The sequence below is a fragment of the Hevea brasiliensis genome, chromosome 1, assembly GCF_030052815.1.
Source record: "Hevea brasiliensis isolate MT/VB/25A 57/8 chromosome 1, ASM3005281v1, whole genome shotgun sequence".
Lineage (NCBI taxonomy): Eukaryota > Viridiplantae > Streptophyta > Magnoliopsida > Malpighiales > Euphorbiaceae > Hevea > Hevea brasiliensis.
Genome location: NC_079493.1, coordinates 122,446,848 through 122,469,443, shown reverse-complemented (window position 1 = coordinate 122,469,443; position 22,596 = coordinate 122,446,848). Strand labels below are relative to the sequence as shown.

Sequence of the window (22,596 nt, the reverse complement as noted above, 5' to 3'; positions counted from 1 at the left end):
TTTTTCATTCTTCGGGCTGATCACTAACCGGATCATCTTCTCAATGGGAGGCTGGTCAAGGTACCAAGTCAATCCTTTTGTCTCCACAGGACACATGTGACTGATAGTCCAGAGGTATAACAGTTGAGAACAACACTTAAGGGATCCTCTGCCCTGTTGTCTGCAGTAGGTAAGGGTTAATAAAGTCTCCGCAAGGATTGCAGGTATTGGATTAATCTGCTGCCTTTCCACCGTCCAGAACACTTCCACCGCGTTGCAAGTTATGATTCCCAATGGTCCCGGGAACAGAATCAGACCGTAGATTCCCAAAGCGAGAGCTACTGAAGCCCGGTCCCACTGTTTCTCTTGGAGGTATTGATCTAAACATTTCTGGAGATATGTCCAATACCAACCATGTGTTTTTCCCTTGGCAGTTTCTTTGGACTTTACTTCCTCTGAGGGAGAACCCAACATATGAGCCAACCGTTTCCAGGTTTGCCTATGCTCGAGGTGTAAGTAGATCCGGCTCTGCAATGAGTATGGGATCCCCAGCAATGCCTGATATTCTTCCATAGTGGGGACCGTATCAATGTCATTGAAAGAGAATACCCCATATTTAGGATTCCAAACCGACAACATGGCTTTTAATGCCGGGATTTGGACCTTGACTTGCATTAAGGTTGCAATCTTCCCGTACTTCTCTTCAAAACGTACCTTGGCCTGATCGGGAAGCGACCTCCATCCGTTAGACAGACCCTCCAAGCTGTTCATTCTGACCTCTATTTTATTCAGATCTAGCGAAGGTAGCGAGCTAGCAGGTGCCTCGGAAGCATCATTTTGCGAGGGTACCGGACTATGAGCTGATTTGGACCAAAGTTTAGCATTCTGAACCTTTTCTGCCGACTGACTCGAGGATGCCATGATAAAAATGATGCCTATCCTTTTACAGACTCTTGGTTTGGTAATGCCTGTGAGGAAATTCGTTAGTAAGACAAATTAGGGTAATTTTGAATCATACTGTTGACAGAGTGACACGTACACATTTATCAAAGTAGGAAAATGTGTAGGTGTTCTAGTAGGATTCAAGATTGCCCTCAAAAGAAATGGACAAAAGGAAATTAAAGCAGAATAGGGTAAGAGAAAGTATGCCCCTTTTGTCCTATAGTAGGGAGACTCCTAACACCGGGTGAGTGCTACCTACCTGGATAGTTCTATCTTATGAGGTAGTTTACTACGGCCTTCAACTATTGTGATAGTTTAGCTCAGGAACTAATTTTCTAAAAGCCACAGGTTCCCAAATTGCCCCTACTGTAAACAGTAGAGCCCCATTCTACCCCTGTGATGTTATCGGGAAAATTCCACGAGTATCACAGTGGATAGAGCGAGTTTCAATTTGAGCAGAAGCCTTCACGGATACTAACGGGGTAAAACCCACGGGTACCGCTACATGACTCCCTCCTACTTTCCTAAAAGGGTAAGAAAGCCCGGGTTAGGACCATAGTGTGTGAGGACATTGTGGGAGTGTTCGGTGTGTGAAGGGACACCTTTACCTCTTCCCAATTTAGGGGGATTTTATTTTTCCATTTTTTCCATTTTTTCCTTTTGAAATGAAGAGCACTGTAAGAGATAGAACAGGCAAAACAAAATAGTTAGCAATAATAATAATTAACATATAAGACATCGCCGAGTGAACCCATCTAACTATAATTTGATCAGACAAGATTAAATCTACTTTTGGACCACTAGACCAGGTATACTTCCCCAGTGGAGTCGCCAAGCTGTCGCAATAGATTTTGCGGTCGCCTGGACGATCACTCACCGAAGTGGGAAAAAGTGAGGAGTCGCCACCTTAGTTTTGAGGGAAACTAAAGAAAACCATTTGAGAAGTTAAATTAAAAATGAAACCACTTCAAAACAGAGATTCTAAGTTCGGGGTCCGTAAACGGGTGGGGAAGGTGTTAGGCACCCCACCTCGTCCCTAAATAAGGGTAACTAGATTTAATTCTGCGTCCTTTATAAATTAGTTAGGAGGGCTTAGGCGGCAATGTTAATCCTTTTGGTAGAAGGAATATTTGATTTTTCACTAAATTTGGATCACCCAGATACATAAGTAAATGAGACAACCTTAGTGAACGGGTGTGAGAATCGGATAAGAACTCTCCTCCAATCTCTTTTAAGTTACTTATTAAAATTTTGAGGGGAGACCGGATAAGAACCCTCCTCCGATCTCCTCTAGAGTTATTTATTAATGTTCCGAGTTGAGACCGGATAAGAACTCTCCTCCGATCCCTATTTAATGTTTATTAGAATTTTGAGTTGAGACCGGATAAAAACTCTCCTCCGATCTCTTTTAATAGTTATTAAAATCTTGGATTGAGACCGGATAAGAACTCTCCTCCGATCTCTTTTAAATTAGAATTTTCAGTTGAGACCGGATAAGAACTCTCCTCCGATCTCTATTTGATGTTTATTAGAATTTTGGATTGAGACCGGATAAGAACTCTCCTCCGATCTCTTTTAAATTAGAATTTTGAGTTGAGACCGGATAAGAACTCTCCTCCGATCTCTTTTAAATTAGAAAGGAGCCTGAAAGGGATTTTTCCGATCTCCCGAATTTTGGTGTCCTAAGAACCTAAGGATAAGGATCCTTAAATTTAAAGAGGTTGGGGATAAGATTTTTCGATACCTTTTGGCTAGATGGGGAAAACTAGACTCGATTTACCGACCTTCCATGTATTCATTTTACCAATATCCATTAACATCCGATCTATTCTGTTATGTTTACTATGGTTCTATTTCGCTTTATGACATCTTGCCGAATTGCTGTTTACGTCAGCCTAATAGTTTGGCTATCTTCCTGACGTGTTATTCATGTTCTCTCTTTTAAAAGAGACCCCTAAGTTGCAGCTACCTACGTTTACCCAACCATTTACATAGTAATAGGAGTTAGAAAAACTTGTTTTCAGAAATGACGGAGATCAATAAAACGAACTGATCACTAAAAGATGATTTGAGAGTGACTTTCTTTGGGATTGCTTGTGCAGAAATGATCTTGAGGAAAATCGCAGATGTGAGAAGAACAAGGAAAATGCGGGAAATAAACGTAGACACTTAATAAAACAGTAGCATGAACTCTTACAACAACATTTTTCTTGGGTTCTCTTGTACAAAATAATCTTGAAGAAAGTTGCAGATGTATGAAGAACAAAAGAAGTGCAGAAAATAAACGTAAACAGCAGTATGAACTCTTACCTGTGAGGAGCCGGGTCTACTAAAATAGTTACGGGGTGGCAGACAGGGATGAGACAGTAGACTGATTAGCCTGAGGGTGGTGTTCTTCGTGAACTGGAGGGTACTTAGCTAAAGAAATGAGTGATATGAAGTTGATCTTGGGCAGTGAAAACAGAGATGATAAAAGACAGAAAGTGAGAGTATGACCAGATAATGAACAAACTGGAAATATAGAGTTCCAGTATTCAAAATCTCTTCAAGAAAACACTTCAGAAAACTAGTTTCCAAAGTCTTTTTAATCAACACTTCTAAATAGCAGAGTAACAAACTAAATGAATTTTCAGAGTTCCTCTTGCTATAATAACAGCCTCTCGTCTATTTTTTCGTCCGTCCGTCGAACAGTTTTTATGCAGGTATTTATAGGAATCGGGTGCTCTTCGTGAAGGGTCAGGATTTATTTTGAGGGAGATGGAGGGTTAAGATTTCGAAGGACATGATCGAAGGTTCAGGAATTAAAGAGAATCAAAATGAATGGTTGAGATCACTCTTCATAATATTTGTCATTTTCTTCTTTCCATCTGACGGTCCAAATTTCCTTGTCCGGAATGATCCGAGGGCTAAGAGCGAAAGGCGCTGGTATTGTCGTCTTCTCTTTTGATCTAAGGGTTCCGGGTTTGTCCTTACAAGTGGGATCAACGGTGGAGATTGGGATGTACAGGACTGTCATGACATACCACAGCACTGTCAAGATTGCGGGCGATTCTTTGGCGTGCGGTGGAGATCTCGTCTGCAACGCCTTAACTACCTCGGCTCTGATTCTGACGACGGTTATTGGAATTTGTCTTATTCTTTTTGTCTTCCGATCCCTCCTCTTTCTGATCTGTTTCACATGTTCTTTTCGATCTTTCATGCTGGTCTCCCATCTTCCGATCTATTATTCCGATCTTTCCCTTCCTTAGGTCCGGTCTGGTCAAAGCATTAATTGCCCCTCGATTCCAGAAGCGTTCGCTTCGTTTTCTGCTCAGCAATAAATGCTAATTTTCCCCTATATATACCCCTGTCGACAGAGACATTTCCTTCATCTAATTTTCCTCTCTTCCTTCTTACTTTTCCTGTTCTAGCTGCTCCGGTGGAAGTTCCGGCCATGATGGTGGTTTTTGATCCCTTTCCGATGAGCTTCTTTAACCACCGGCTGAAAATTTATGATCCCGGTGATCGCATAACCCTAACTGACGATGGTGAGAGAACTGGATTTGACCGATCTGTATTGCGGACCTCGGTTGTATCGATCTTGAGTCGCTCAACTGAGTTCATTCGGCTTCTCATCACATTGAGTGTTCCGACAGCGGCTTTCCTCCACATTGGGTGTTAAAGCGGCGCCTCGGTTCTGGTCGGTGACACCCCTTTGGATCAGTCACAATGTGACATTCCGATCCCTAGAGATCGCCCAAATGATGTATTTTGTTTTTAATGCAATTCGATCTCTAGAGATCACAGAAATGATGTAATCCAATTTTAGTGTAACCCGATCCCTAGAGATCGCCCAAATGATGTAATCCGATCTTTTGAAAATAAAGACTTTATTTTGTCGATTATCATCTTATTATTTTTGCATTGATTATTTTCCGCTCTCTAATGTGATTATCCGATCCGGTTCTTTACCTGAATGACACTTAACTGATCCTTTATTCAAAATATTTAACTCATTATGCCGATCTCTAATTAAGCGATCTCTGAACATTCAGATATTTGAGAGAAGTGTCAGAACAGCTGTCGAGTTCCACCAATCGATGCGCTGCCTAGAACCTCGCGAGCATTAAATGCTCGGACTAGTATAAATAGGGGTGGGAGGGTTAGCCAGTTGTTCTCTCATTCCATTTTCAATCCCCTGCTCACAACTTCGAAGTTCTCTCGTTTTCTCAAGTTCTTGGCCGACGATCGGACTCGTAAGGGCTTTGATCCTCTTTTAATTTAAATTCTTTGTTTCTTTTGAAAATGAATGGTGCCAAGGTCGAGAGCGCGAGCCCTCCTTCGATTCGATTCGTGGTCATCGTCTGCGAAGAAGAGGCGAAAGCCAAACGTTCAACAAGAACCTCCTGTGGCCTCCGCTCCAACTCGGGGGCGGGTCATACCATCGAGGCTCGCACCTTCTTCAAGGAGAGAGACCCTTCCTATAGACGAGCTTCCGTCGGTTCTTCGAGAATCCGATCTGCAATCGTTTGTTCAAGAATACAATATTTGTCCTGATTCATATGAGCTGATCAAGTGCCATGGCGATCTTCGTGTCGATCACTCTTTTGAAGAGAATGACATGGTTATGGTGTACGAGGAACGATTAAAGGCCGATCGAGGTTCCTCTAGCCGATTTCTATAAGGAGGTCCTAAAACTTCACCGAGCATCCATTGTTCAAATTCACCCCAACTCGTGGCGGATCTTGGTAGCTTTTCGAGGTCTATGCCGAGCTAAGGGAATCGGACCTACGGCTAAGGTGTTCGCCGAGCTGCATGACTAACTCGCCGAAAGGATGACGAACATCGGTACTTTCAGCGAAGCCTCATTGCGGACTCTTTTACGATCCGCCTCATCCCTTAAGAATTGGAAGAACCGGTTCTTCATTCTCGAGGAGTAAAGATCCGAAGCCGCTTTGAGGACTTTCCTCGTAGCTGGTGGTACCAGGGGCCCCTGCTTCCGAAGCACATTACCCTGAGTCAAGAGGAAAGCTTAATAGTGATGGAGCTGAAAAGTCAGGCCGCCACTCTAAAATATTCCTGTCCAAATGCGGTGACTGCCGAATCGCACCATTGGACCATGCAATCGATCACCGCCAAGATCGCGAACTTCCGCTCTCGACCTCGGCATTGGTATTTTCTATATCTCGTTCGGGACCTTAGCGATCTCACTAACCTCTTTTACATGCGGTATGGCGGGTTGTGAAGGTTCTACGAAACTAAAGAAACAAAGAGACATCTCCCGGAACAGAAACGAGCTTAAGCGTTCGGAACGACTTCAAACACCCTGGCCACGAACACGGGAGATACAAAGAGACCCACCTCAACCTTCGGTGCGCCGACCACTGGCCGCCGATCTCCTCCTAGATCGGAAGAGCAGCCCCTGCCTCTCTCAGTTATTCCAAGCACGGAAAGGGAGCCGTCTCAATCTTCTGGGAGGACCTCGTCTCGGGGCGCTCCGATCCTGATCGACTGCTTGAAGAATAACCGGAGTGTGAGGGAGAACTCCGCTTTTGCCAAAGTCCCAGGATCTACCATCTTCTTTCAAGAGGATCGGACAGCTATCCGGAATGGTCTCGATGATATCTTGACTCGAACCATGAGCTTGAATGTGGAGTGTCTGGTGAACCAGACCATGGTTCGGGAAAAGATTCAACGTCTGGGTAAGGAGGTAGGGAAGAAAAATCAGGAATTGGCTTCCTCCGATCCCAACTCTCATCCGCTCGGGATTATATATCTCAAGTCGAGGGACGGGCGAATTACCATGAAGACCAGCTGGCCGAGAAGTCTCGTGACCTGGCTGAAAGAGAACGGGCTCTCAGAGAAGTCCAGGCACTTCAGGCCAACGAAGCCGCTCAGGTCGCTCAACTTATAGAGGAGCTTAACGCGAAGGATAAGGAGCTTACCGAGAAAGGCAAAGAGCTTAAGGAAAAAGATGAAGAGATGGTGTCAGGAATAGCCGGAGCCTATGTGAATGCTCATAAGGATCTCTTGGCCGAACTCCAAAAGCGCTACCCTGAAGAGGACTTCTCCTGGATGGATGACCTGGCTCCCGAGGGCGACGGCGAAGATAGTGAGGAGGAAGCCGAAGGTGAGGGAGAGAGGGAGAGTGATCCAAATGTAGATCAGGCTGGGGGTGATCCCCCAGCCGAATAACTTGTACAGATTATGACATGAAATGAAATGCCTCTTTGTTCAATGAATGATTGTGATCGGAAAATTTTAAACCATTGTTTGTCTGAGTATTTGATTGTATGAGCACAGCAAAACAAAAACTAAATGTGATTATTAATCTAAGTATGAGAGATCGGAAAGCACTTTAAGCATGAGATCGGTAGGGAAGAAATCTTTGAACGGAACTTGATTGAAAATTTAACTCGAACACTTAAGATCGGAATCCTCATTAAATCGAACTAAAACTTTAGCTCTTAAACCTTCGGAAAGGAGGTCGGCAATAAAACTGGTAGGAAAAGATCTAGTGCCAGTTCATTTTATTTATCAACAGAGATCAGGAATATACTTGACAGGTCCGGAAATTCGACAACGGGTTTGAGAGGTCGGTAAATGATTTGAGAGATCGGCAAGGCTTTAATGAATATGAGGACTTAGCATTGATTCAATCCTTTGTGAGGAGAGATCGGAAATGTGACCGCCTATCAAAGAGGGATCGGAAACGTGATTAGCTGTTCAAAGAAGAATTTTTATTGATTCTAGGGGTCGGCCAAAATATGGTGTCGACAAAAACATTCTCTTCATTTGGTATGCTTTGTATTAAATCATCCATATCTTCCCAAAACCTTTGTTTACTCTCACTATCTAGTCCTATTTGTGGGGTATAAGCACTAACTATATTTATTGTTTCTCCTTCTAGTACTAGCTTTACTAGTATAATTCTATCTCCTACTCTTTTCACGGCTATTACAGCGTCTTTCAATGTCCTGTCTATGATTATGCCTACTCCGTTCTTGTTTCTCTCCTTTCCAGTAAACCACAATTTATACCCTCAATTACCCACTTCCTTGCTTTTCTCTCCTATCCATTTAATCTCCTGAATGCAAGCAATATTCACCCTTCTCCTTTCCATGGTATCCACAAGCTTCATTAATTTTCCTATAAGTGATCCAACATTCCAAGTACCAACCATGATCCTCCTCCTATCCTGTTTCTTCCTAATTAGTCTCCTTCTATGATATCTTCTATTTTTTTCTATGTCCATCCTGTTCTGTTCTGTTGCTGCGGGAGATAAACAGCAAAAATTCAGCTTCATTTGATCAAAGGTTAGTAGCAGACAAATACCATAGACATTCAAAGATTGAGATTCAAACCTTTTTGATCCTGAGCATGGGCTACCATTGCAAGAACGATGGTACATGGTATCATAACAAGGGAACATTGTAAAATCCCTACCTCAGCCTTTACCTTCTTCCTTGTGAGAAAAAAAGAGTTGCAGGGTCACAATTCGCACTGCCAAAATAATATACTGAATATTTTTCATCTACGATATCTATGAAGAGTGTGCAATTTCTAACCTATCTAACAAGTGAAATTATTATTATTATTATTATTATTATTATTATTATTATTATTATTATTATTATTATTATTATTAATGAAATAATTAATATTTTGTATGATATCAGATTTTAATAGTTGACATTCAAAATTTCTTAGATAAAAGTTTATTATTTAATGTGATAAGTTCATTATTATATAAAAAAATATAAAAGTGAAAATATATATATATATATATATGTCACATGCCCTTTTCTTTAGACAACTTTATTTGATTAGGGGGCACAATTGTAAAGTTATTTTTAAGATTTAGTTTTAATATATATATATATATATATATATATATATATATATATATATATATATATATATATATATATATATATATATATATGAAATTTTATGTAAAACACAGGGGCACATGGTAGCTACTTTTATTATATAGTAATAATATAATATTGGAGTTCGATCAATTCAAGTATCAAATCCAATTAAAAACTTCACTATCCGATTAATCAAGCTATAATTATGAAAATGTCAAGTATAACTTTTGTTAAGCAATAAGTATATGTAATAACCTGAATTTTAAAAATATAAATTTTATATTTTTATATAGTATTTAAATATTATTTTATTATTATCTAATTAATTTATAATTTTTATAAAATTTTCATTTATATATTTTTAAAATTATTTCTAAATATATTTTATAAATTATTTAATAATCTAATTTTAATTAAAATAATTAGTTTTAAATATTAATATTAAATCAATTAACAAAATATATTATTACATTATCATTAATCTTGGTTATAAGATTTAATTTAATTGTTATTAATTTGATTATTATTATTATTATTATTATTATTATTATTATTATTATTATTATTATTATTATTATTATTATTATTATTATTATTATTGTTATTGTATTGTCTTTATTATTTAATTATACCTATATTTGTATTTTGGGTACTCAATTGAAAAGGATTTTGGACCTATTTATATATACCCAAAAAGTTCAAGGGCTAAATTAAAAGAGTAATTAAAGTTTAAAAAAAAAAAACCCAGAAATTTTAGATATGTAAAACAAACCACCACCCCGGCCCCCAAAATCTCTCTCTTCCTCCCGCATCTCTCCCTCTTCCTCTCCGTTCATTGTGCTCCAATAGGACCCAGTGCCAAACGACTGTCGGTGGACCTCCAACAACCCTCAGCTACGCCAGCGACACTCCTCGAATGACGAACGGTGATGGATGGCGAGATTTTTTGGCAAAGAGCGCAAGGAAGAAGGTGAATAGTCTTTCACCATTTTTCTAGCGATTTTTATGGCAGATCAGACGCAAACCACCGGCATTCAACTCCTCTTCCTCTGGGCTACCAAATTTGATCAATCCCACTCCTTATTGTTGCCGAAATCCAACGAATCAAAGAGAGAGAAACAGAAATTTTAGGTCCAATTCCAGCCAATCCGACCTTCGGATTGACGATTCAAGACCACCGATGAACTCAGTACGGTGAAACCTTCGAAATGGAATCGACCCCGCTTCGATCAGATACCATTTGAAAAAGGCGATCATATGACGGTCCAGATAGCTTAGTGAGATTTTTGTTTTTTTTATGCCCGTAAATGAAATATAATTAAATGATAATTATTAATAATTTATGGACTTCGTTTAGGTGGAATCGGATCAGCGATAGCTCACCTGCACTCACGACTAAGTTTTTAGCCTAGTCTGGGTGTTTTCCAGGCTGTCCCAGAAAGTGGTCTTGTTTATAGTTATTTCCAACATTTTCGAACTTTCCGGATGTATTTCAGGTAGCAGAATTTGAAAAGGAAGTCCCGAACTCAAGTTGTATAGTTTTTACCTTAGCTATGCTAGGTGATAAGTCTATAATATATTCCTAACTTAGTAAAATTGAGTGAAATAATTTTAATCAATAGAAGGACGATGTGGAGGACCTCCGGGAATATTTTTGTAATTTTTGAAGTGCTAAAAATATTTATTTGGACTATAGAGGAGTTAGGGACTCGAGCTAAAGTTTGGATGTTTAAACTTAGATTAAGTTTATTGTAAGCCCCAAATGGGCGTTATAATTGTTGTTCTGGGCCTAAGGCCCTGTGTGGTGCTATTATTGTGTTTTTTTTATAGAGAGGTTAGGTCCAATTATAGGGGAGACTCTGTCGAAATTTCGGCAAAACATTAGGAAATTATTCTTGCTTCTTTGATTAAATTAATTAATTATTTCTGTCAGTTAATTTGATAGAGGTCAATGTATCTGTCTAGGTAATTGGTACCGACTAGCCTTTCTTCTCCTTTCAGTCGGACCAGCTACAAACAAGTCAATCAATCTGCGCGTTAGATATTGATTATTTTTGTAATTTCAATATTAATTATATGTTTGACATCCTCATGCATTCTATAAATAATTAATTATGCATATAAATAGTTAATATATTAGGGGCATTTTTGGTTGCTGTATATTTAATTATTATTATTATTTATTGTGATTGCCTCTCCGAGGATAATTTGGAACTGTGTGTGTATGTGTTAGCGTAAGTATAGTGTGGATATAGATATGGGTAGGACAGGTAGTTATGGTTGGAGTTTGACTCGCTGAGACCCGATCCTCATATATGGATAAATTAATGTGAGTATGACTTTGAGTTGATCTTATTGACCCATGAACTTGGATTATTAAGAGAAAGTCCAGCTTGAGTTGACCTTATTGGCAGGTATTGAAATTAAGAAAGGTATATAGGGAATTAGCTCCCATATATATTTATTGATGTGATATATTGGGTGTGTAAGTAGTTCTAAATTAACTTCTCGTATGAATATTGGGTGAATTATTTGTTATATGTGATGGATGTGCCTTTCATGGTGGGATAATAATAGCCGTAGGTAGTTATAGAAATTGTATTTATAATCAATATCTAAACTCTCTGAGTCGAACGCTCATTCCTGTTCAAATATTTTTCTTAAGTTGCAGGAGGAACGAGTTTATTTCTTTGATTCTAACTTGTATTTTCTTCCGTATGTTGTGCTTCTTAGTTTAATAGTTTATTGTATTTATTTATTTATTTGTTTAATAACTAGAGCTCTGCTGTGACATTAATTTGTGTGTATATATATATTGTATTAATTAGTGAAAATTTTATGATATTAAATAGTTTGTTCATAATAGGTATCAGGGTTGAGCTAGACTCCCCTAGTTTTGATTTCTTGATAGAAATCAAGTTGAGTTAACCCAAGTAAACTTATAGTGTTTTATTTTATTTCTGTCTGCATGTGGGGCCTTGATTTTGGTCATGATTATGGGTTTCAGAACAATAAAGAGAGCTTTATTCTGACTCATGTCCTAATGCCAGTCTGACCCAGAGATCGAGTCATAACAATATATATATATACTCACCTGAAATACCATTACCGTCAAAGCAGCCATTGCAGGGATATAGGTTGTTCTTCCTGCTCGCCCTGCAATGGCTGCTTTGACGGTAACGATATTTCAGGTGAGTACCATTCTTCCTGCTCGCCCTACAATGGCTGCTTTGTATACTCACCTAAAATATCGTTACCGTCAAAGCAGCCATTGCAGGGTGAGCAGGAAGAGCAGCCAATAGTTCTCATCGTTCAGAAGCGAATGCTATTATTCCTTCCCTTTCTTTATGGTTTAATTCTGCATACTCTCATAAATTTTATAGAAGAAGATTCAAACGCTTAGACATTTATGTCTACCCTAGCCACAACCTGCTGTTCATAGTCATAGGTCTACAACTCTGGTCTTTGGATACAGGCAACAGGACTCTACTATCCATTTAATTTTCTAACTTCTAATTACAACTACACGGTTCAATTTATACTTGTGATATGTCTAAAAATCAAAATTGAAACGAAATTTTAATGCATTTTTATTTTGATTCTTCAATATTTTAGTTTTAATTTAATTCAGTTCTTAATTTCATTTTTATATGAATTTCGATTCTTAAAATAATTTTATATAATTATTTATATAAAAAATCATACATAAATTATCATTTGTATTTTAAAGTTAGTTAGATAATACATAAAATATCATATAATATATACATTTTAATTATTTCTTTTTATATAATATTTAAACTTTAACTATAAGATATATATATATATATATATATATATATATATAAATTGATTTTGATCTAATTGCAGTCCAACACAATTCTAAGAGAAAAATTAAAATTAAGATAGTACAATAAATTTAATTTTATATTGTTCTAATCAATTTAATATAATTCTTTGATATAATTAAAAAAAAAAGGTGCATTATATATATACTACTATAACATATTTTCTTATGAGATTTTTATCTAAAATTGATTTGTCAAGAATATATATATATATATATATATATATATATATATATATATATATATATATATATATATATATATGAGTTTTAAAAATTATAATTTATTTTTTAAAAAAAATTTACTGTTCGCTCTTTCTAAAGTTTTAAATTTAAATTTTTTTAAATTATTATTTAACTTTTATATTTCTATGTAAATTTTATTTATATTTTTATATTATTTAATTTTAATTTTTTAATCTTTTATATTTTTATTTTAATATTTATAGTTTTATTAAGATTTCATAAAATTTTTAATATTTATTTTTAACTTCTAAATATTAATCTCCAGTTCCGCCACGTTTCCGCGTTGTGTAGAATGTGGGGATTGGGGGAGAACAAAACAACGGGGAAGGAGTGAAGGAGCTCTAAAGAACCAGAGAAAGAAGCTGCTATTAGCTATCCTTGTGGCTCAGTCAACGTACGACAGACTGACTCAATCTTTGTCCAAACACACGAGTTTTCTTGGATTCTATATTACTCCTTCGGAGAAGTCAACAAGTAGTGGAGACTTGACAGCTGGGCATCTTATTCACGATAAATTATGAGGGCGTTTAGTTTAATTTAAAAAAGTTAATTTATAAGTATTAGACAATTAATTTATAAATAAGTTAATTTAAATTTATAAATATTTAAAATTTTAAATAATTAAATATTTAATTAAAATACTTATAAATAATTAATATATTTAATAAAAATTAATTTATAAATATATTTATTATTAAAATAATAAAAAGATATTAAATAATATTTATGATAAAATTTTAAAAATTAAATAAAAATAATAAAATAAAATATTTACTTAAATTTATTTATAAGCACATAATTTATCAATATTAAAAGAAATTTTTTAATTTATTTTTTTTAACTTATAAAAATTTATAAATTTAAAAATTATTATAAATAAATATATTAATTTATTTATAGGGTTTATAAATTGATTTAATTAGTCCTCACATTATGACGAGCGTTCCCTATATAATGCATATGATAATATGCAATATGTCTTTTGTACCTGCAACGACTATCAATGAATCTCTTTTGGTTCACATATATATATATATATATATATATATATATATATATATATATATATATATATATATATATATATATATATGAAATTTATTTTTTTATAATTTATGAAAAAATTTATATTTATATAAAAGTAAAAAATATTAAAATTTAGTAATTTAAATGCACATAATAATTTTTCCTAGTTGATTTATTATTATATATTATTTAAAAAAAAGTACACTTTTAGTGTTTCTTTGCTCTTACTTTTTCTTTTTTTTTTGCACATGTGGACTGCAAAAACAAAACCGGGAGCGTATATATATTTATTAATTTTTTTTAAATTCTGTTTATTTTATTAAAAATAATTTATACATACAAAATTTTAAAAAAATAAAAAATATATATTTTTTTTATAAAAATATTTTTTTGTTATTCAATTATAATGCTAAACTAATAATTTTATATTTATATTATGTATATATAAATATTTTTATATTTTAATAAAATTATTAAAATTTAGAAAATAAAAAATAACTTTCTCCTTATAAAAAAAGAAGTTATTTTTTAAAAAAATGACTTAATTTTCTCTTTAATTAGAAAAATATTTTTTATTAATTATTTTTTAAATATAATATTAAAAAAAATAAAAAAATATTTTTCAAAAAAATATTTTTTCGAGAAATAAAGGGACCAAATGTCATTTCCAAATTGGTGATGATGAACAAATTTAAAAATATATTACATAATTGAGATCAATATATAAAAAATTATTTTTTTCATAAATTTTATTTTTTTTTTAAATATATATATATTAATTTGACCACTAACTTTATTTCATTTAATGATTACATTTTCATTATATTCAAACTGTTTAATTATTATTGAAATAATTTTGAAACAATTTTATTTATAATAAAATGTTATTCAATATTTTGTGATCATTTTACCCCGTTGCGATTTCTTGTTTTTGATGTCTTTATTTTTAATTTTTTTTTATTTAATTACTATAAACAAATATTTTCTTTTTAGTTTTTGCATAATGTAGCTTAAAATCTTTTAACATGTTACCCCTTTTTTTTTTTTTTACTTTTCAATTAATTGAGTAGTTTTTATTCAAGAATTTTATTTTATGAATTGAACTTTTTTATGATACTCCTACCCTACACCAAAAAAAAAAAAAAAAAAAGAAATTCATGAGTTCACTAATGGCCACAAATTATTATTAGTAAATGGAAAGTCATGCAAATTATCTTTGCTAACCCTTTGCTGTATCAACTGTTATTTGAAGTCTCCTCTCCCAACTCAACACATCAGTGTTCATTTCTGCATTCATACAAGAGTTGTGCCTCAAATTTCTATTGGGAATGGGAAAGGGTTAAAAAATCTCAAAAGCCTTACTTAAAAAATTACAAATTTTCTCAAACACAAAATCAAAATTTTTAAATCTTGAAAAACCTTTCACTATTTTCAAAAACCTCAAAAACATTCTTAATGACTGCCAAAGTCTGTCAATCTACTTATCAATATACCATTAACTCCTTATTAGATTGAGTGCAATAAAGCTTATTAATGTACCATATTGTATTATATGATATAATTTTTATTATTAATATGTTTAAAAAGATGGTATGATATGAGATAGTTTAATGATTTTCTCTTATTTGGATAGATATTAAGCTATGTTAAAATAAATATAAAGATTACTAAAATATCATTTATTACTATTTTAAATATATAAATAGTTTACAAATATTTATTTAAATAAAATATTAATTTATTAATAATGTTATCATAACAATAATTAAAGACACATTTTATTTTTTAATTAATAATTAAATATGCCTTATAAATATATAACATTAGAGTTATATAATTAAAAATTTATATATTGTGAGGGATAAAATGAAAAAATAAAAATTTTAAACCATGTCAAATTACCCATTTGATAGTTTGATAAGCTATAATAAAATGATGGTAAAGAAATCATCATTTTACAGGAATAATCTTTTAAACATGTAAATTAGTTATATGAAATCATCCCAGAACATGATCCAAATATAGTGTAAAGTTGAAGCCTAATTGGTTTCATATAAACAATTGATAGTAAATAGTTTTCTTGTTTTGCTATACCCTTTTTAGGTGTGCTGGCAAGAACATAGATTAACTACTTATCGAAGGGTGCACGATTTTATTCAGTTCGTGCAATGACAGTGCTACATATAGAATGTAAATCAATTAGCACCATAATAGCCCTAAATCTTTGAGCTACTACCTAGCTAGCGGAGTTGATTCATTCGACACTCCAGTGGAACCATTCAATTCAATCTCATGCCTCTCCTTTGTTGGAGGTATTTCTGCTGCTAAGCACTCATTCAATTCATTCACTACTTGAAGCATAGTTGGCCTTCTAGTGGAAGTTGGAGATGTACAAGCCATTGCTATTTCCACTGCCTTCCAGACAGAGTTGATGTTGAAGTCTCCACCTAACCGTGGATCAACAACGTTTTCAATATCTCCGTTTGCAAGCAGGGAGCTAACCCACTGTCTTAAATAAGTCATTGGGTTGGTTCTTGCAAGCACAGGTTTGCCTGTGATTATCCTCAAAAGAACTATGCCAAAGCTATACACATCACTTTTCTCTGTTAATCTGTATGTCACAGAGTACCTGAAAACCAGAACATTAAACTCGAACCATGTCAGTTCTTGATTAATCATTAGTATATTTCTTTGATTGATCTAGTTCTTTTATAAGTGGACAAATTTGCAAATTTGCACCCGTGCTGTTGAATAGAAAGTATCTTCCTTTTGTTTCTAGGAGGATGAAAGGGAAAGAAGGAGTTCCTTTAACAAAAGTACAAGTGAAATAATTTTTCTGAAAAGCATAAATCAAATATTCTAGACAGTATTATAGACCACTCACTCGGGATCAAGGTACCCAGGAGTGCCAACAACATCTGTTGATATGTGACTGCCACCGTCAAATAGGAAAGGTCTGGACAGTCCAAAATCAGCCAGTTTGGCTTGGAATTTATCATTCAACAAGATGTTTGCAGTCTTCACGTCCCTATGTACAATTGGGGGCTTGCACCCATTGTGGAGATACTCCAATCCTACATATATATATAAAATCTACATTTTTGAGTTCACTAATGGCTACAAATCATTACTAGTACATAGAAAGTCATGCAAATTATCTCTGCCAACCTTTTGCTGCATCGACTGCTATTTGAAGTCTCCTCCCCCAACACAACACATTTGTGCTCATTTCTACATTTATACAAAAGCTGTGCCTCAAATTTCTATTGGGAATAGAAAAATATTTGATGCCACTTATAAAAATTGTATCAACTATGTTCTCGTAATTTATGATATGAAGGCCTAAAATTTTAGGCAATGGGCTTGCAATTTGAAAAAGATGATTGCAGTAAAAATTGCATTTGCTAATGAAATCAAAGAGAATTGTTATAGCAGAACCTAAAAGTACTGTCTATGGTATGCTGACACAGCAGTCGCAGTAGTTAATAACATGTTTAGATTTACCATTAAGTCATCCAAAAAATATGTTTAATATAAATGAACCTGATAGGTGCATTTCTAAATCTCTCCTGGCCAAATACTCATAGATGAGCCCCAAGTGGGCACCTTCACTGCAGAAACCAACAAGGGTTGTCAAGTTTCTGTGATGAACTGTCAAAAGAAGTTTGACCTGCATTCAGAAACCATACATCCATTTTTTAGTCCAAACACACACAAGGAAAAAACAAAGGCTCAGAACATTCGTTCTAAATACTAGTGATACCTCTGCCTGGAACTGCTTAGAACCCTGGCCTGATAAGGGGGAGAGCATTTTCACAGCTACTTCAGTGTCATCTAAGTAGCCATGGTAAACTGTTCCAAATCCTCCCTTACCAAGAACCCTCCCAAAGTTGTTCGTAATATTCAGGATCTCAGAGTATGTGAACTCTCGATTTTTTGGCTCCAGTGGCATGCATACAATGTTGGTTTTGGCATCTTCTTTCCCAGCTAGTGAAACTTTAACAAAATGATTTATTAAGCACATACTTACCAAGGACTGAGAAGAAAGCACATATTTATTGACAGAGTTTATTGTGATGACGTAGAAATTCACATCTGGAATTTTCCCTTAAACTCTTATTAATATGTTCAATATTTGAATTTTTACCTTGTTTTCTTCTTGTAATTTTCCAAAATAAGATAACCAAAGCAGCTACAATGATCACTGCAGCAACAGATGCCACTACTGGAATGGTAAATAGTTTCTTCTTCTTTTTCTTCTTGCATGAAAGGGATGGACATAGATTTGCATTTCCTCCAACACTTGAATTGATCGAGTAAATTCAACAAAATTAGTACGTTAGATTATTGACTTCCAGTAAACTCCAGTATACTCTAGCAGTATCATTTACTAGTTTCTGTTTGCATGTAAGTCAACTTGTTAAATTAAATGGACAAGAAACTGAAAAACAAACAATTCACAGTTGCTATGATCACTTAAGCACTCAAACAGAGGCATGATCAGGGCAACACTAAATAAAATTAACATGCCTCATTGTAAATTTTGCTGCTATAGATTTGCGATTTCTGGCAAAATGTTCACCTTAACACTAACAAACTCTTCTCTGACCTTTCAATGAGAGCTGGGGGAACAGTGCCTGTGAGTTGGTTTCCTGATAGATTTCTGCCAGGCATAATGAATATGATCAGTTGCTATGGTATTATTTCTTTTGAGAGGCATGAATTTTCAATTCTAATCCCCAGTGACTTACAAGAATTTCAAGGAAGATAATTTAGACAGAAAATCAGGCACTGATCCAGTCAAACTATTGTTTGATAAGTCCCTGACATCATTATAAGATCATTTGTTACTGACATATAAATTTTGAGAACATGCCAACTTTATTTGAGATAAAAATTACTTACAGAGATTGTAACAATGTGAGATTGGATATGTAACGATTAATCTCCCCGGTCAATCCACTTGACGATAAGTTCCTAATTGATTGTTGAACAATGTTATTGAGAGACTTTCAAATTCGGAAGAAAAAGAAAAAGCAAAAAGAAAAAAGAAAAGAAAAGAGCATATAGACTCACAAGGATATGATTCTGGGCAGGTCATCGTCATTATAGCTGCAATTGAGACCTTCCCATAAGTAATCTGGTGAGGAACAAGGATCACCTTGCCAGTTTCTTTCTATTCTATATGCTGACTTGATGTTCATTATGGCATCAACTATCAGATCACACATTATACAAAAATAGCAATAGTTAAAAGTAAGGATACTGGGAAAAGACCATATATATCTGTAATGGCCATGAAAATACAAATATTAAAAAGAACATACCATCTTCTTGATCTGATTGAGGTTGTAAGAGTTCAAGTACAGTATAAATCTCAATTGCATTGATAAGGGGTGGAAGGGTTGCATCTCCAGTTTTATTCAAGGAAAACTGAAATTTTCCTCCATTCAATGCTGACGGAGTAAATATTGTATTTGTGGACAAATAACGAGGAAATATTGGTCCATACCATTTTCGTCCATTCAAATATATGTCGAATTTCCTGGATTGGTTGGCTTGGAGAATTGCAATTTCAGCAAAGTGCATATAGGTATAATACTGGCTAGCACTACCTTCAGTGCCTATCGAGAAAGACAGTGGCTCAGTAGCATTTGTTGATGTGACAGCAGTCGTCATAACACTTGATGGTGGATGGTAAAAATTTTGTTCCTGGTAATCGTCAGTTTGCGAGCTAATCAATTTTGCCCAATTGTAAGTTTGCCAGACTCGATCATAAATATCATTCGGAAACCTGAGACATTTAATCATATCAAGGCAGAATTGATATAGTAATAAAAACAATTTGGTGATATAATTACGAAGGTGCTCACCTGACCGTTGCATTGGTTGTTGAACCAATATCTAACCTCCTGACGAGTACTAGTGATCCAGTTTCAGTATTATAAGTTTTATTATGCAGAGGCCTCAATTCTAATGCTGATATGAATGGTGTCCCAGAGTCGGTGTTCACAAGGCAGACAAATACGTAGCTCCTAGCAGTCACATGTATGATCTCTGTGGAAAATGAACGGATTGCATCTTCTAGTTGCACCGTACTCCATTTATTAGTTCCTAGATGGATATCAAATTGTGGTATTTCGTTTTGGCCATCATAATTTCCATACAAGAAAGTAGCTCTGATCAGATATTTGATGCCTTTATCAAGGCCTAATTTATAACAGTTTCTGTTTCCTTGAGGAAAGCTTCTAACGTACTGTAGTCTCCTCACAAAGCTATAATTACTAAATTCAGAAGATATTCTTTTGCTTATGCCAGTGTCTATAAATGCTTCATCTGAATTGTAGTTTAGGCTCGTTATCGAATCGTTGTAGGTAGCATTGTCAGGTAGTCCACAATCTAGGCTAATGAAGCCTGAGAGAGATAAACAGCAAAAATTTGGCCATTTTGATGAAAGGTTAGCAGAGGACAAATACCGGATAATTTTTACTTTTTCTCTCAATTTTAATTTATTATTAAAAAACAAATTCCATTAACCTACAATAATAATTTTCAAAATAAAATAAAATTATTCTTTTACACCGTTCCATCTCCCTTTTCCCTCATTTCTTCTCCCCCTAACTTTCCCTCTCCCCTCCATTTGTGGGAGAGAATAGAATTTTATTTGAAAAAATTGACTGTCAATTAATAATTTTATTAACGAATAAAATAAAATAATTTTATAAAATAAATAATTATTAATTAATTTAATTATAAAAACGAAAAGAAAAGAATAAAATAATAATTTTTGATACGAGCAAAATAGATAATTTCATTTTTTTTTACTTGGAAATTTAGAGATTTTTTCAAATAAAATTAAAATTTAAAATTTTTTATAATAAATTAAAATTAAAGGATAAAAATAATGCAAGCATTTCTGACAGGTGAAAATTACCCGACAAATACTATTGACAAACAAAGATTGAAATTCAAACCTGTTTGATCCTGAGCATGGGCCAGAGTCGTAAGAACAATGGCACTTAGTAACACAACAAGGAAACACTGTAAAATCTCCATCTCGGCCTTTAACTTCTTCCCTGTTGAGAAGCAAAGAGGAGTTGCAGGGTTACAATTCCACTGCCAAAATAATATAGTGAAGATTTTCATCTACCATATCCATGAAGAATGTGTAATTTCTACCCTATCCTACAGATTTAGACCAAATATTATCACTCCATTGTTAGTAGATTCTTAGCATACCGATTAATTCAAGTATAAAATCCAATTAGCAACTTCACTCACCGATTAATCAAGCTTTAATTATGAAAAATGTCTAGTATAACCTTTGTTAAGCAATAAGCATATATACTACTCACCTGAAATGCCATTACCGTCAAGCTTCCTCGAAGCAGCCATTACCGGCGAGCAGGAAGACCAGCCAAGTTCTCACCGTTTACAAGCGAATGCTTTTATCTCCTCCCTTTCTATTATGGCTTAATTATGCCTACTCTCATACATTATATAGAAGAAGATTCAAACGCTAAGACATTTTTTTCCACCGGCCCACCACTACCTGCTCTTCATAGTCATCATACTCTGGTCTTTGTATACCGTTAACAGGACGGTACTACTCATTCAAATTTCTAACTTGTAATTACCGGCGAGCAGGAAGACCAGCCAAGTTCTCACCGTTTACAAGCGAATGCTTTTATCTCCTCCCTTTCTATTATGGCTTAATTATGCCTACTCTCATACATTATATAGAAGAAGATTCAAACGCTAAGACATTTTTTTCCACCGGCCCACCACGACCTGCTGTTCATAGTCATCATACTCTGGTCTTTGTATACCGTTAACAGGACAGTACTACTCATTCAAATTTCTAACTTGTAAGTGGCGTGTTGGGGCCCTAGCTAAGAATCAAAATAACCGAAATTTTGATACTATTTTGGTTTGGTTTTGATTTAATTTTTTAATGTTTCAATTTCAATTTAATTTGTTCTTAATTCTTATTTTTAATATAATTTCAGTTTAAATTTTAACTTTTAAAATAATTTTATTTAATTATTTTTATGAAAAGTTATATTTAAATAACCATTTAATTGTTAATATAAAATATATTATATAATATATATTTTAATTAGGGTGTTAGATACACAAAAAATTGTCAGTCAAATTATATAATATATATTTTAATTAGGGTGTTAGATACACAAAAAATTGTCAGTCAAATTATTATTTTCGTATTTCACCAATTCATGCGACGTATTCATTCTAACTTCATATATTTTTTTTCAAATTTTTTTAACTATCGTATCAGTAAATGCATTTCTCAAAACCTTGAGAGTCATATATGTCACAACTATTTATGTAAATTTCATATAAATATAATACATATTTAAATATTAAATTATTTTATCTAAATTATCTATAGCCATCACACATTTTTTCTTTATTATATTTAGTTCAATAATTAAATTATTTTCATTTATATTAAATGCAATAATTAAATTATTTTTTTATATATTCTAATTATAAATACATTTTATTTTACTTGTAACTATAACTTTTTATTTATGAAATATTTTTATTTTCAATATATTAAATAAAAAATATATATATACAATAATTTAATAAACATAACACATAAATTATAATTAAAATTTTGTATTTATAGTTTTTATGTCCCAATAATTAAAAATAAATATTAAATTTATTAAATTA

At 33.9% G+C, this 22,596-nt stretch overlaps 1 protein-coding gene across 3 annotated transcripts; it reads right to left on the bottom strand.

Moving 5' to 3' along the window:
- Positions 1-16,025: 16,025 nt before the first annotated feature.
- LOC110652831 (LRR receptor-like serine/threonine-protein kinase IOS1) lies at positions 16,026-21,565 on the bottom strand. 3 transcript variants are annotated; one of them, XM_058150439.1, is made up of 13 exons: positions 21,249-21,564; positions 20,868-20,969; positions 19,767-20,307; positions 19,221-19,687; positions 18,970-19,108; positions 18,799-18,870; positions 18,645-18,716; positions 18,476-18,556; positions 18,041-18,195; positions 17,657-17,889; positions 17,437-17,563; positions 16,778-16,967; positions 16,026-16,522 (listed from the first exon to the last, which is right to left on the bottom strand). In XM_058150439.1, the coding sequence occupies exons 1-13, from the start codon at positions 21,286-21,288 to the stop codon at positions 16,126-16,128; spliced, it is 2,616 nt and encodes an 871-aa protein (XP_058006422.1). In that variant the 5' UTR covers positions 21,289-21,564; the 3' UTR covers positions 16,026-16,125. The 3 variants fall into 3 exon arrangements, with proteins under 3 accessions (XP_058006422.1, XP_058006433.1, XP_058006429.1); XM_058150450.1 differs by having other exon boundaries at positions 19,767-20,007; positions 21,249-21,563; XM_058150446.1 differs by lacking the exons at positions 18,476-18,556; positions 18,645-18,716 and having other exon boundaries at positions 21,249-21,565.
- Between the last annotated feature and the right edge of the window lie 1,031 nt (positions 21,566-22,596).

Excerpts from the sequence above, each read along its gene's own strand:
- LOC110652831 (XM_058150439.1), bottom strand. The coding sequence starts at position 21,288 with ATGGCTGCTTCGAGGAAGCTTGACGGTAATGGCATTTCAG. Across the intron at positions 18,557-18,644 it reads TTATCTTCCTTGAAATTCTT|AAATCTATCAGGAAACCAAC; the intron begins GTAAGTCACTGG and ends TATGCCTGGCAG. Across the intron at positions 17,890-18,040 it reads AATTACAAGAAGAAAACAAG|TTTCACTAGCTGGGAAAGAA; the intron begins GTAAAAATTCAA and ends ATTTTGTTAAAG.